Genomic DNA, 15957 nt, shown 5'->3' on the forward strand with positions numbered 1-15957 from the left:
CGTCCATGAGGGGGCGCTGTTTTGAATAATATCCCCGCCAGGAATGTTATGGGGCATGTACCTGAATGAGCAGAAGAGCATGGACAGTTTCCAGTAGAGGATGCCGTGGATTCCGCGAATCCGCTGTACTTGTGTGGGGGGGGGGGTACATGGGCGGTGGGTGATTTGCAGGGGAAGGCTGGTGAACAACGTACCCTCGGACCCTGGCCTGAACCCCACTTTGCATGCAGGTCTCGCGCCCAGCACCTTTAAAAGTCACACCACGTTGTTTGCTCCTGATTACCCATTAACCTGATTTGAAACTGCGTTTCCTGGGGGTGGCGTTTCTCGGCAATAAGGAAAGTGAGAGAGAGAGAGAGAGAGAGAGAGAGAGAGAGAGAGAGAGCGCGCGCGCGATGGGGTGAGCGAGCGAGCGAGGAGGAGGAGGGAGAGAGAGACACACGGGCAGGCAGCAGGGTTCCCCTGCCCCCTTCCCTCCCCTCTTATCAGCAATTCAGATTCCATGCAAATGTACAGCAGCCGCCGCCGCCAGGCAGCAGGATCCCAGGAACACACAGAGCCAGCCAGGAGAGGGGAAGGATAGGGACCTGGACTCTGCACGGAAGCCCACCCTTACACTCTAGCAAGAAGAAACCGGGACCAAGCCGCTGCCTAAACCCCCCACTCCTCCTCTCCTAGACTTCTCCTCAGCAACACTTCTAACCCAGGGAGCTTTGAGCCGGAGTGTTCCGCCGGGGTGCACAGCTACACTTGGGGCAGGCATCCCAGCGAGTCCCGCTGCGCTCCCCCGCACAGGACCGTGCCGAGGACGGACGCAGGGGGCCACCTGCGCCTCTCCCAGGGGAGTTCCCACACAGCAGCGGAGGGGACAGGGGTCCCTCGGCGGCTCCGAGTTCCTGCGCAGCGCCGAGCCTCCCCGGGAACACTCTGAGGTGGGAGAAGGGACGCGGCTCCAAGTTTCCCAGCCTCCCTCTCTGGGCCCTGCACCTGGAGGATTCCCCGCCCGGGATGGGGAGCCGCTGGAGGACTGCGCTGCTCGCCCTGCACGCCCTGGCTGCCCTGTGCCCCGGCACAGCCTCCTCCTGCCCCGAGAGGGACTTGGAGAAGCGGGAGGAGGAGGCCAACGTGGTGCTCACCGGGACCGTGGAGGAAATACTGAACGTGGACCCGGTGCACCACACCTACTCCTGCAAGGTAAGCTTTCCTCGCTGCCCCTTTAGGGAGGGGTGGAGTCCTTTACACGTTATCCAACAAAATATAGTGCTGCCTTCCAACAACTTTACCAGTTTATCCCCTCAACAAACCTGCCCCGCTCTCCTGCTGTATAGTTCCGTGGGCTCAGACGCCCATCCAACGAATGTCACCCTCCAATACAAAGGCAACCATTTTAGAGTTCCGAGGGCGACTAGGGCGTATCGGACATGATGGTGGCAATGGAAGTGGGCATTGGGTGGCAAGGGGCCCTGGATGAACATTTGGGTGGGGTGCACACCTAGTTTAAAATAGGGGGAGGTGGTATACATAGGGTTCAAAGGTAACTTACTGTGTGGTACATACGGTGCACGCCGATTCTAAGATAAGGTCGCACGAGAGCTTACCCTCTGCGGCGAGTGACCCCACACATCTCTGCAGGGAATGGGGTGGGGCGCATGTGCTCCCACCCACTCTACCATTGTGCAATACCACCCCATAGTGCCCCCCCTGCCGGTGAGGCAAAGGCGCCACTGTGCAGAACTAGTGCAAGTTGGTAAGGATAGGAGCACAGCGAATAGCGAGGGGCACCTCCTGCTGCAGGGGCAGAGCGCGGGTTAGATGTACTGCAGAGTAAGGGGCCTGCCGTGTTCACTTGCTGCCAGGTACGGGAGCACACTTACTGCAAGGTAAGTGTGCGCCACCACTGGGACACCTTCAAATGAAAATGGCAAGAGGCACACCCGACCTACTGGCGTAATTTTAGGGGGAGCGGGGGTGTTTGCCCCCCCCCCAACTTTCATGGCACACCATTTTGTCACCATTCATTTTGCTGGGGCACGTTTTCTTCAGATGTCATGCCCCCCCCCCCAACATTTTCAGCAAAGTTACTCTACTGCCTACCGCTAGTAAAGGGGCTGTTGGACGAGCGCGGCGCATTGCCGAGGCTTGCCCAACAGCAAGGGCACAGTACAGAAATACTGCAGGGCAAGGGGCCCCGGTGCCTGCCCACTGACTGCGAGATAAAGGAGCACCTTGCAGCGTAAACTGCAAGAGACGCACCTACCGCGCCATGCAGGGCCACAAGGTAGGTAGTGTGGTGCACATACAGCTTCTCGGGGGTCAGAGCATCCCTTCCTGCAAGAGGCGGGGTCCCCCGAACTGCATCGCAACGCTATAGCAGCCTTCCAACTGGGCACGTGGCATAAATACACAGCGGGGCTAACCCCTACCATAGCCCCCTACATAGTCGCAGTAATGCATAACATCTCATACATTGTTCACACCCAATGATATGAGACGGAGACCTTCTGAAAGTTGCAAATATATTACACTTTATTGGAAACATATGGTCGCTTTTTTAGAGTCACCCTATCGGGTGGTCCCAGCCCTGCTCAGGTCTTACGAATGCCTGGTCCAAAACATAGTCATTTTCTGGGCGGCTCTGCCAATCCCGCCTTACGAAGTCACATGTCTAAAAAACCTGTAAGGTAAGTTGAGGGGTCGCTGGCCGCACATGTCTTGTAAGGCGCCAACAAGCACGTGTAGGAAGGGGCACTGGGGTACCTCTGTTATTGCTCTTCTGAATTGTGGGGTAGCACAGCCACCAGGTTGGGTGATTTACGGGCACATCCGCCGCAAGGTAATGGCGCACGCCACCACGCACAATGCATGCTGAGGGCAAATGGGGTGCAGGGCCGCCAGTGCTTCAAGGTAAGGGGACATTTTCTTGGTCACATACAGCTAAGGGTATCAGTTTTTGGGGACAGGCATAACTGTGTAAGAGGGAGGCACGACTACCATAACGTGATGGGGAACCCAGTACCGTGCTTAAAAGGGATGTGCACGCCAACTCATATGCTGAATTTTTATGTATGGTTGAAAATTGTTAAATTAAGAGTCACTTATTACACAATAAATTATGGTTTATTTATAATTGCACAACGAAAAGTTTGCTTCAGATGTTGAGTTTTCTTTAGTTATTGAACATATATGTTTAAGAAATATCAGAAAACCAAATTGTTTAATTATTGCTATAAGGTATGACCAAAGTGTATGAGGAGAATTGTCCTCGAAGAGTGCAAAGGGAGTTGGTTACCTGTTGGCAACAAGAGGGTGTTGGTAGAAGTGTGGATTTGCGTCTCTTTCAGGCCGGGAGATTATACCCCTATACACCAGAAACTATTTGAAAATCATTTTCATGAATACTAGTGAACACCTACTGACACTTTAGTGCCCCTCTACAAAATCTTCCCTTTATATAAAGTGCAACCCTTATTGCCATCAACCCTGGTCGCCGTCGGGCATGGCGTCAACCCTGGTCGCCGACGGGCCTGATGTCTACCCATGGCGTTTACCCTGGTCGCCGTTGGAACCTGGCTTCAACCCAGCTTGCTGTCAGGCATGATCGCTGTCAGGCCTGTCTTCAACCCCGGTCGCTGTCGTCCCTGGCTTCAACCCCGGTCGCTGTCGTCCCTGGCTTCAACCCCGGTCGCTGTCGTCCCTGGCTTCAACCCCGGTCGCTGTCGTCCCTGGCTTCAACCCCGGTCGCTGTCGTCCCTGGCTTCAACCCCAGTCGCTGTCGTCCCTGGCTTCAACCCCAGTCGCCGTCGTCCCTGGCTACAAGCCAGGTTGCCTTCTGGTTGCTGTCAGACCTGGATGCAATCCTGGTCGCCGTCGGCCCTGGCTTCAATCCTTGCTGCCATCGGCCCTTGCTTCAAGCCCAGTTGCAGTCGGCCCCAGCTTCAACCCAGCTCTCTGTCAGGCCTGGCTTTAAACCTGGTCGCTGCTGGGCCTGGTCGCTCTGAAGCCTGGTTTTCATCAGTCACCGTCGGGCCTGGCTTCAAACCCGGCTGCTGTCTTGTTGCCGTGAGACCCGGCTACAAGCCAGGTTCCATCTGGTTGCTGTTAGGCCTTGCTTCAACCCCAGCTGCCATCGGCCCTGGCTTCAAGCCTGGTTGCCGTCAGCCCCGGCTTCAACCCAGCTCGATGTCAGGCCTGGCTTTAACCCTGGTTACTGATGGGCCTGGTCGTCTCTGGGCCTGGCTTCAACCCTGGTCGCCCTCAGACATGGCTTCAAACCTGGTTGCCGTTGTGCTTGCTGTTGTGCCTGTCTTCAACCCCAGTTACCGTCGGCCATGGCTTCAAACCTGGTTGCCGTCCAGTTGCTGCCAGGCCTGGCTGGAATTCTGCTGGCTGTCGGGCCTGGCTTTAACCATGGCTGCACGCTCTCGGGGCTGTCGGTGGCTGGCTGCAGTGGGTTTTTCTGAGCTTGGACCAGACCTGGCGCCTGGTTGGTGGAAGTTTGACCGATTGTGCTCAGCCTTTGTGAGCTGCCTGGCATTTCAAAGCCTTCTGGAGATGCGAAGGGAGCTATTGTTGCTCCCCGAAGCTGGCCTGGAGGTTTTCTTGTCCTGAGCCGTGAGAAAGGGGCCTGCACAATATAGCCCACCAACAGCCCTGCCTGTCAGTAACTTGCGGCTGCGTTAACCCTTCGCGGGGTTGCAGGAATGTGCCCGCCAGCCTCCGAACCCCCCGAGGTGTGAACCGCGGCCCCCGAGCCTTGTTCTTCTCCAGGCCCCCGAATGACCCCAGGCTGGCGCAGTTTATCAGAGCCGCCTTCCGTTCTGTGTAAAGGATCAGATCATAACCTCTATTAACTCTGCACTTCCAGCTTTAAGAGGCGGTGGTTATCGTGAGCCGGAAGTAATTAAGAGACCAAGGCGAGACATTGGACTAATTTCTGAGCGTGTACAAACCTGCGTCGCAAAGAAGCCTGTGTATAAACGCTCCCTTTTGTACTCGGGGGAACTATCGCCCTGCCCACCTGACAGATCACCGCTGGCCTGGTCCATAACTTAAGTTTAGAAGTTCTGTTTGTTTGACATGGGCGCGTAGCATAGGGCGGAAGTTTGCTGCTGTGCATTGCAAAAGCATCTTTTTGTGGCATTTCGTCCAGGGCAGTTAACTGCTTAAGCAGATGCGAGGGTACCCCTCGCGCCACTAGAACCAGCCAGCCAGTGGCCGGCTTGGGAGGACCTGCCTTTATTTCTACATGATTGGTTTACTGCATGCATTGGCCAGTAACTCAAGCAGCGGCGATGCTTGGAATGGATGCTGGGCCGGGCGGGCGAAGTGAAGGAGGGGCCGTGGACTGCAGACGCAGTGCAGACCTGCCAACATGCGCCATTCCAGTCGGCAGATGGTAGCTGAGTTCTGGTTATCCCTAACCCAAATGTGTTGTGGGAAGGCACGACATGTATTTTATGAATATGGGAAAACAGTATTGGTGCATTTTATTTATTTATTTATTTATTTATTTTTTACCTCCGTCTCAGCATGCAAGAGGTTCGAGCGATGTTGGATAACGTACTATAGGATTTTATGACGTAGAGCATTGTCTTCCATGAGATAACATTTTAGAAGTCCAAGTGATGTGCACCGAAGAGAAATTACTTGTTAAAGTTTGATTCAGAGAAGTTTGGATTTTTGCTAACATAAATATCGACAAGTAAGTCTCTAAATTGACTTTTTAAAGAGTTTTACAAGGTAGTCCCTCACTAGCCGTGAAATCTACTGATGAGCAATGATAATTGGTTTGATTTGGGGGCAAGTTTGAAGGCTACATCATTAACGAGGAGGGAGAGTTATGCAAAGATATGCATGCGCCCTTCCGGTATCCGCAAAAATAATCGAATGCAACATGACCGATTTTATTTGGATCGAATTTGTTAGGGTTTTTTGTACATTTTGTATTCATATATAGATGGGGTGTAGGGAATAGTGGACGGTGGGCGGGGACCCACACCTCCACATTATAAAAGAAAAGGGACCAAAAAAATTCGATCATTTCTCATTCAGTTTTTTATTTTTGATCATTTCGTGGTAATGCTCTGCTTCCTGCTAACAGTGCAGAGGAATTGGATGCACAGTCCAATAACTTGAACCCTATTCATCTCAGTTGCCATGGGCAGCGGGAAATCGGGCACTCAACTGCCACGATGAGGGCAGGGGGTGGTCCCAACCACTGGTGGTGCAAATCTCAGTGTGTGCCACATTTCTGCATGGACCAAGTGAAGCTCAGCCCAGTGAAGGACACAAGGCGTACATGAGTGTTTTATTGAGGTCTTCTTGTCTAATAAACCTTCCAAAAATGTAGTGTATGAGAGGATAATTTGGGCATGGCCTTGTACATTTAGTGTATGAGAGGATAGTTTGGGCCGGGCCTTGTAAATTTAGTCTGAGAGGATAGTTTGGGCAGGGCCTTGTACATCTAGTGTATGAGATGATAATTTGGGCAGGGCCTTGTGAATTTAGTGTATGAGAGGATAGTTTGGGCAGGGCCTTGTACATTTAGTGTATGAGATGATTGGGCAGGGCCTTGCGAATTTGCTGTATGAGAGGATAATTTGGGCGGGGCCTTGTACATTTAGTGTATGAGATGATAATTTGGGCAGGGCCTTGTGAATTTAGTGTATGAGAGGTTAGTTTGGGCGGGGCCTTGTACATTTAGTGTATGAGAGGATAGTTTGGGCAGGGCTTTGTACATTTAGTGTATGAGATGATAATTTGGGAAGGGCCTTGTGAATTTAGTGTATGAGAGGATAATTTGGGCAAGGCCTTGTACATTAAGTGTATGAGAGGATAGTTTGGGCAGGGCCTTGTACATCTAGGGTATGAGATGATAATTTGGGCAGGGCCTTGTTAAGTTAATGTATGAGATGATAATTTGGGCAGGGCCTTGTTAAGTTAGTGTATGAGAGGATAGTTTTGGCAGGGCCTTGTTAAGTTAATGTATGAGATGATAATTTGGGCAGGGCCTTGTACATTTAGTGTATGAGAGGATAGTTTTGGCAGGGCCTTGTTAAGTTAATGTATGAGATGATAATTTGGGCAGGGCCTTGTACATTTAGTGTATGAGAGGCATGGTTGTAATTTTTGGGGGGCACAGGGGTGTTTGTCCCCCCCACACCCAACTTTCATGCCACACTATTTTGTCCCCATTCATTTGAATGGGGCACCTTTTCTTCAGAGGTCATGTCCCCCCCACCCCCAACATTTTCTGCAGAGTTTCTCCACTGATGAGAGGATAGTTTGGGCAGGGCCTTGTACATTTAGTGTATGAGATGATAGTTTGGGAAGGGCCGGTCCCTATCCCGAGTGTCTGCAGGGACTTCAATAGCAGGAGAGTCTATTCACCAAGGGTGGGCGCTCTGGGGTCCTTATTCTGTACCATGTGAGAAGATATCCGTACATCTTAACCCCGCCAGTCTCGGGGTGTTGGAACACCTGTGTGCTAGAGATCTAATCGGCTGCCCTTGGCTTTTCTGGCTACAAGGCAATGGCATAAATATGTCATGAGATAGTTACCAGCTAGCTCCACGTCACCCAGGAGACCCTGATCCAGTCCTTGGCTTTCCTTTTACTTTCTGTATATTTATTCGATTGAAGTGTCCCAAGAATACAACTACCATAATGCAGCTCACAAAGAAACAAAAGCCCAGGACTATGGCATGGTTTCCATGGTGGGATTGGGGCCTCCGTGTTAAGAGCGTGTTAGGGAAATCTTTTGATAACCTGTATAGGCGTCATTTGGAGGTTGTTTAACTACAATAATCTTGATTGTTTGGTATGCCGTGCTATAAACTAAACAATATAGAGCTGTTCTTACAGTTTATGAGAAGCCCAACAGCGGAAGGACTTCCTAGGTCCAAACCACGTACACTGCGTGTTCAGCTTCTTACACCACTGTGACTCGCCAAGCACTGTGTAAATATGTGGCGGGTGCAGTGATGACGCAGCACCAGAAGTATGTCCGCAGAAGTTGGCTCAAAGTAAGTGCAGTGTTATCATTTGAGGTGAATGACTTCTTGTCAGCTCCTCAGAGTGGGTGGAGTCTCTCGGCACGCTTAGCTTTCTAGGAGCGGTCCCACTGATGAAGACGATATTAAATGCTGCCGCCCTGGCCTTTTCCCCCTCTAGAAGCACGGAAAATGTACACACACCAGGTTTTCGGTAGTGGTGTGGAAACCAAACGTGGCCTAGTCTTCCCTCCCTTTAGACTAAAACAGTAATTGCTAGGGGTGGGGGGTTTGGGCAGGTACGCATGCATTGTAACCTTATAATGTGTGGCTTTTTGCAATCCACGCTTCTTTGCTCCTAGTATTTCACGCACATTAAAAGAAGCCTTTTTACCTCGCTTCCTTCCGTGACCCTGCTTGGCTGGTACCAGTCCTTGCTCTGAACATGTCCGTGGAGCTGTGTGGGTGGCTGCAGGGGGAAGGCTCGTTTCTCACTGTTTTCTTATTTTGTGTATTGGGAGCATTTTTGATCCTTTACCTTTTTTAGTTGGGGAATAGTTATCTGCTGCAGGGAGTAAAAGTGGCCGGTATGTCGCTTATCTGCACAGGTATTATTTTTTAAAATTATTATTATTATAATAATAATTATTATTTTTCTTTTTTTTTTTGCCACGTGTGACCAGGGTTCAGCCAGGTTTGGTCATATGCAGTCATGGTTAGCCTCCCCATCACTTATTAGTCTAGTTTCATTAACCTCAACCCCCATTTTTGGCACAGAAATGTAACCCAGGTATGAGGTTTGATCTGGCTAGTGCACGGGACACATCTCTGCCTCAAAGAAGGGAAATTAAGGCCACTGTGCCCACAAGGGTATGCACATCTCTGCCCCAAAGAAGGGAAGTCCAGGAAACTGTGTCTACAAGTGAACGCAAATCTCCACCCCAAACAAGGGCAGTTCAGGCCACTGTGCCTACAAAGGGGTCTAAGCCTTCTGGAATGGGAGCACAACGGGCACAAAAACAGTGCCGGACCTGAACCTCTCGCTGTCGTTTAGAAGCAATGGCATAGATGTGGTTAACTTGGCCGATGGCAGTGTTGGTGACATTTGGGGCATACTTGGATGGAACAGAACCTATGCTTAAGTACAAGAACTCCCGAGATCTGTGAAGGATTGTGCTTTTGGAGGGTTGAGCTATCCCTCGAACAAATTGGCCACACTTACCAGGAGCCCATATTGTCATTATGGTTTTGCAGAGGCCTTCTCAATAACTCTCAAACCAATCGCCTGCTATTTTGGCTAGAATGGTCCAGGGGTCCAAATAAGATTTTGAGGTGGGAGTAATTTACTCCATAGGTGAGCGGGAATTAAAATGTAGTTTTCTTTGTTAATTGGGATATATTTTGTTAGCTATTGTTTGTTCTTCAGATGCTATCCGTTTTACAGTCACCTTGTGGTGACACAGGTTGGACAGGGGAGTGCTAACCTTCACAGCCTTCTAACATGTATCCCTGAATGGGAAGGGGAGAGGTGAAGTGCAATTATGGTACATACAAGAACCTACAAAACCTGTCAAGCACCAGAGGAGTGCAAGGGCATACGATTCCAACAGTCACAACCCAACACTGCAATAAGCACGAAAACAAAGTTCAAGGAGAAAGGGAGCCGAACTTGAGCTAAACAGCAGCCAATAATGGCACCATGGCAGAAGACTAAGGTGTGAGGCCCACGCCTGAGGACCTTGGGCTCAGCCTGAACTCCAGAAGGCCCCTGTAAGGTGTGCGGTTGACCAGAATATGCATAAGAGATAGTAGGAGAGGAGCAGGCAGGGTAGGAGCTCCATCTGATGGTCAAAGAATGATTTGAAGACATGAAGCCATGGTGAGCGGAGAGAGTTCCACAGACAGGCTTGGGTCCTGTCCCAGTACTTTTTTGTCTGACACCGGTGGAGAACAATGGACCTTCAAGGGGCAGATATGAATAGCCTGGTCGTGCAAATGTTTTTGTTGCAAAGTTGTGCTCAGTATTAACCGTCAAAAAAATATATGGGGTTGTTTTTGCCTTAATCAGACCAGTATGCGCTTGGGAGCGTCCCATACATTCTCTTTTCGTTGGCATTCTGACTATAGAGCTTTGGTCACTGAGAAGTCGGTCCTGGGGATAAACTTGTGTTTATCCCCATCGATTTGCATGTTCACCCACCACCCTGCAAGGCTTTTTTTTTTGCAGAGCTCTAGTTTCTCCGGCAGTGATGCTTTGACCTGGGCAGAGCGCCTTCTAATGGAAAGCTCCGATCCTGTCCTTCAGGCAAGCCTTAAAATGATCACATCCTTACTGACCCTTTTTATTTTCAAATTTACTGTGTGTTTTTCATCCACCCAGTTCCAGCCCCACTCCAGTCTTGTACCTGTTTGAGCATTCTTTTGAATGCCAATTGCTAATTACTGAAAACATTTCTATGCTTTTGGAAGTGGGGATTAATGCTTATTTCCGGCAGAAGATTTTAGGAAATGAGACGTGCTGAAAGGTCAGGGAGAAATTCATGTCTTGCTGATGAATACTTATCCTTCCTTTTTAATAAGTGGTCACATTTTGGGTATAGCCTTTAGCGAAAGGTGGGGAAGGCCCTGCCCCATCCGGGAATGTCCAAAGGTCAAAGTATAGGATCCTGAAGCTTGGCTATCTTCCCTAGACAGGCCTGGCCCCAACTGTAGCCCCATTTCTTTCTTTCTACATGTTCACCCTGTGCCTTCTCCCTCCACCCAATTCATAGCTCTTGTTTTTTTTTTTTTTTTTCACGACCATGAGCCTGCTTTTCTCCCAAAGTACTTGCGCTACCCCTACTGAAAAGGGGTGAACAAACTACTGCCGGTAAAGCAAGATCCTGTGAAATTTGTCTGCAATTTTACTTCACTGGTGGAGTGGATTTGTGGTCTAATTCATCACATTTAGGGCCAAATTTTCTGGTTGGGAAATGATACCAGAAATTTCGTCCAGTTAGGGAGCCAAAAACATTGTCACACCCCTGCTTCTCCAGATTTTCGGCCAAAACTGTCCAAATAATTGCATTTTGTGTGTTGAAAAGCCTGATGGTCAATTTCACTGATTATGCTCCTCCTGTGTCTCATTTCTCGACTCTTTAGAGTGAATTTCAGCCATGTCAGCCGCCCCTACTACCGAAAGCCTATTTTGAGTTGGGGATGTTGGAGGGAGTTTACATCAGAGAGCTGTTGCCCTGGATTTCTGTAGGCCGTGAAATGATATATTGTCAGCCTACATGCATACTTGGATGCTTTAAAGAACCAGGGGGCTGGACTGGGAGAGAAGGGAGTCTGGGGGTGTTGTGTGTTTTTAAAGACTTTCTGAATTTGAGATGGTCACAGAGTTTGCTAAATGCTGGATTCCTAACGCTTGCAGCCGCTGTCATAATAGCTGTCCTTAATCTCCAGTTATTGGCATTTAGTTAATAAACCCCAGAAGGATTGTCGGTGTTGCTGGGATTTGAATTTTAGGGCATGCTCGCCCCATGTGAGAGGCCCATGCCTATCTTGTGAGCTAACCACCAAGACGTGTACTTGGGTAAGCCCCTTATGTGCAATATTGTGTGTGTGTGCACGTGTGTGCATTCAGAGGGTGTGGGTGATCAGGTGTTGCTAGGTTTGTAAAAGATCTGCGGCTCCGCTGATGCTGGGACTCCGGGCTAACTAGCCTTTTGGTTGTAGCCCCTGAGCGTCTAGCCAGGGCTACAACCAAAAGATCCGGAGCTATACAGTAACATAGAATCTTAGAGGCAGAGTCGGGATATGTTGTGAGGTGTCTCGGGATTGTAGGCAGGAGAGGGAGTTTAGGGAGGGAAGGTAGGAACGAGTCTGAAATGTTCTGCAGGTACACGATTATTTGTGTAAACTTAAGAGAAGGCCTTGCTGTCTAAATCTGAATTCTGAGCACTATCTGTAATCCGCCAGCCTCAGTGTTTCACCCCTGGCAGATCAAGCCAGACTCTCATTCCTCAGAGGTGGGGAACTTGGGCCGCGCTGTAATTGAAAAGTGATGAAATATGTCTCTGGTTCCCTCCTACAAGTATTCCGAAGCATCCTGCTCATGTTCCACCGCACCCGCCTCCCTGCAGCCGCTCCCTCCCATCCACACTTTGTCCCCTTCTTCTGAATGCCTGTCCAAATCCTCTCCCTCCATCTGGCTGTTTCTGCCCACCCTTCTACCACCACCCGCCCCACTCTCCCAGGCCCGCTACCTCTGCAGTCTCCCTCCTCGCTTCCCTTGTCCTAGAGGCTACATTTGCGCCATCCTTGAACCCCAAGTCACATGACTTGGCTTGACTTCTGGTCTCTCTTGCACTCTAGTTGGCTCACCGGTGCCGGTCCACTCCCAGCTGGAGTAAATCCTTCTGTGGCTTCCAGGCACCAAGACTTTAGGGCCCCTTTGCTTGTAGCTTCTAATTTGTTAATACATCTGTGCTGCCCTTCTGAAATTTTAAAATCCATTACAAAACGTAAATATATATTCCATTATTGGATATGTTGTCTCAGCTGTTTACATACACCCAGCAAGTAGATTGGTTGCGTATTTTGACAGTTAAAGTTAACCCTCACATACTTTGTATTAAATGGGCTATCTGCTGGCATTGGCCTTTTTATTTTTTATTTTTTATTTATTTATTTATTTTCTGTAACAGTTGTAACCTTTTCAGGTGTTTTTGTTAATGCAGAGCTGGAGCAGGCTGCAATTGGAGGTGATGCAGCAATGCAACAAAAAAAGGGAGGGTACTGGCTTTAGCCTGGGGGGGTAGGGGAGGGCTTTACTTTGGAGGGGCAAATAGCAATGGCACTACTGGATATTCTCGCAGCCTGACCCTGATCCCTCTCCTCCACACTCCCCAATATATATATATATATTATAGACACACACGCACACCTGGTTCACTGAATCCCAGCTAAAAAGCCATCCCTTCAACATCTTACCCTTGCCATCACCCCTGGGGACACCGGGCTCTCCATCTGGGAATAGGGGTTGGACAGGAACCAAAAGAGGCCCTGGGAATAATGATCAAAGTGACCACATATTACACATTTTGAGAAAGCCCAACTCTTCCCCTATGGGAACATTTGGAAATGCCACACAAAAGAAGGCCAGGGTGCAGAGACCTACCGGGAAGTCTCCAGAGTTCCCTGTGGGTCAGTCCACCCCTACTGAGAATGATGAAATGAAGGAAGAAATCCTATATCTGACGCGTGGAGATGTACGGGATGTGCAATGACCCATTTCTGTGTCAGTGAAGGATCCTTGAGGGAGTATTCTGCCTCACTCCAGAATGTTGACTTGTCCATCGTTTCTTTCATTGTTACCTGTGCCTTGCCCACTGCATTGTTTTCCCCTCCCAACCTGACCCTCAACCCTATTCCTGTACTTTGTGAGTGAACTTTGAATTGTGTGCGTCCATCCCTAGAATGTTCTTGGGTCTACAAAGAACGCTTTTTGCTTTACCGTGGCACGACCCCAACCCTTCCACGGGTGTTGATCTGTGGTGGTGTTGCGTTTGAAGGTGTTGATCTGTGGTGGTGTTGCGTTTGAAGGTGTTGATCTGTGGTGGTGTTGCGTTTGAAGCATTCAGCTCGTGTTTAGGTAAATTCATTCGTGTACAGGCAACTGGCAGACCCGATGGAATAGGAGCTGGACACCAGAGCTCCAGATTGGATTGATGCCTTGTTTGCAAGTGCATTATCGGTCCAGCATAGAACCAGCTATACGTTTGGAAGCTGACCCATCCCCCCCCAAAGACCTTTTGCACTGGTGACGTAGAACACGGATACTTCCCAATCATTTCACTCCCAAAGAAGCCAGTTTCATGCCGGAGCCCGGCAGCCATCTTCAGGCCATCCTCCAACATTGCAACACTGAAGATTGATGGGTGCCATGGTTTGAATAAATCTAAACCTCTTGAGCTTTCCGAATCCTGACCGGAGCTTGTCAGCTTACCACACCATGATTGAAGGGTAAAGGCCGTATGCAAATCAAGCTTGGTCCCACCTCAAAAGGGATACTCCAGCCTGAACTGCTAGGTCACACCTCTTCTACACAAGACTACGTGCAACCCCAGACATGTTTTGGCCTCACTGAGCCTCATCGATATAACTCGGGTATCTAGGCACAGCAGGCTCGGGACCCGCATCTGAGCATAGCACTCCCACTCGGGGTGACATAAATCACACTGAAGAGTGATGGCACGCATTAAAATGTTTGTGATACAGTCTCATCCATTGCCTTATGTTGTGGACCAATGGAACACATAGCATGTGATCCATTCGTTCGTTAAGAGTGTTTTTGTACGGATGGTCAATGGGATAAACGCCTGCAGATCCTCATGGGCTCTCTACAAAAAAAGCTGAGTATTCTTCAGTCTTAACAATCATCTAAGAATACAGTATGGGAAGGGGATTCACTAAAGGCAATCGGTTTTCCTGTCTGTGTGGGATACTGGTCTCCACCCTAGATCCCTGCCTAATCCCATCCACAGTGCCAAGTTTGTGACCTGCCCTTTTCTGGACAGTCTCCGGGCTATAGAACCCATCCCGCTTCTGATCACTCTAAGCACAATGTCTGAGTTATAGTGACCACCATGCTATATGTAACTCTTAGAAATAGTGACCAGCTCTCCCTGCTTGACAGTCTCAGGGTTATATTTGCCAGATCACTACGCCTCGTTTCTAGGTGTATAGTGCCTTGCTCACCATTGTTCGTAGTGATCTAATAAGTGGCTTGATCTCCCTCAGTGGTATTGTGCATTGTCCACTATGCACCTTGCTTGCTTTATTAAATGGGACCTATATTCTCAGCCTTTGGTAGGATTCCATCTTCCCCAGAGCTCTCAGCTCTCCTTGCCCCTCAGCATTCAACTCTCCTCTTGGCTTCTCAGGTCTTTCGACTTTTGGGACTCTTAGCTCCTTTGGGGCGTCTTGGTTCTCTGGAGGGGCTTGCGACTTGTTAATCTTTCTGATTTTTGCTACTGTTTTGCTTTCATGTTGTAAGTTCTTGGGACTGGCTTCCGAGCTGATCACTCCGCTCCTCAGATTAGCTCCTGTTGGCTATTCCTCCCTCCAGGTGTGTTTTCAGACGCTTCTCGGTCTACATTCTCGGTCGGAGCATGGTATGCTTACTACAATTTCAGAAATCTTTGAAAACCTACTTGTTCAAATAATCGGTGTGCATATATAGGTTTCTTAGAACGCAGTCAGATTGCTTTGGTCACATATGGATTTACCTGCAAATTCTGCGCCCAGGTGCAGTTCAGTCTTCCAGGAAATGTTGCGCATTGCAAATTATTTAAATAAACTCAAACTGCTACCCAGATCTGGCATCCTAGAGCCTTTTATATGGTTACTCAAAAAGGACGTGGCCTGCTTATGCCTAACTGCTCTTCCTTTAGATCATTCTGATTGGTTTGTACGCTGTTTGATAATCTGAGTCATCCACAAACCTAGCTAATGCCGCCATGCTTTAAATGGCCCGACAGCCATTTTGGGCTCGGATGGAAATCCCACCCCCCGGTACTCAGCTTGGTCTGCTAGAGGTCTGTTCTCCTGCAATGCTCTCCTGCTGGCACCAGAGCGAAAGTGGTGGGTGTAATTCTGCTGCTGACCCACCCAAAACAAATTGGGAGAGCCATGTCATCTCTTGAAGAGGAACCGCATTGGTGACTTGCCTCCTCATATCTCCCACTTTGCGGCACTCGTGGACCCCACTTGCTTTCAGTTTTGCCTTCCTCCTCCCTGGAGAACTTTCTGGCCAAACTTATGTTCTTGTATTAATTAGCAAGCGGCTCGAGGAGAGGGGCAGAATGTATTGGAGAGGGCGTTTCTTGCTGACTAAGAGGACGACGGAACCCGAACATCACATCCTCCAGATAGCTCGTGGTAAGGCCTCGTGGTAGGCCGCATTTGATAGACCCCATAG

The 15957-nt window shown here is 49.4% G+C and overlaps 1 protein-coding gene across 5 annotated transcripts in view; it reads left to right on the forward strand.

The window, feature by feature from the left end:
• Nucleotides 1–457: 457 nt before the first annotated feature.
• AGRN (agrin) overlaps nucleotides 458–15957 on the forward strand; it is an 835885-nt gene continuing 820385 nt past the window's right edge. For all 5 annotated transcript variants that reach the window (XM_069610068.1, XM_069610071.1, XM_069610069.1 and 2 more), the window contains exon 1: nucleotides 458–1194. In XM_069610068.1, coding sequence (XP_069466169.1) covers nucleotides 1009–1194 — 186 coding nt within the window. In that variant the 5' untranslated portion in view covers nucleotides 458–1008. The remainder of the gene's footprint in view (nucleotides 1195–15957) is intronic.

This window comes from Ambystoma mexicanum, chromosome 8 (genome assembly GCF_040938575.1).
Source record: "Ambystoma mexicanum isolate Mex_15411 chromosome 8, UKY_AmexF1_1, whole genome shotgun sequence".
Taxonomy (NCBI): domain Eukaryota; kingdom Metazoa; phylum Chordata; class Amphibia; order Caudata; family Ambystomatidae; genus Ambystoma; species Ambystoma mexicanum.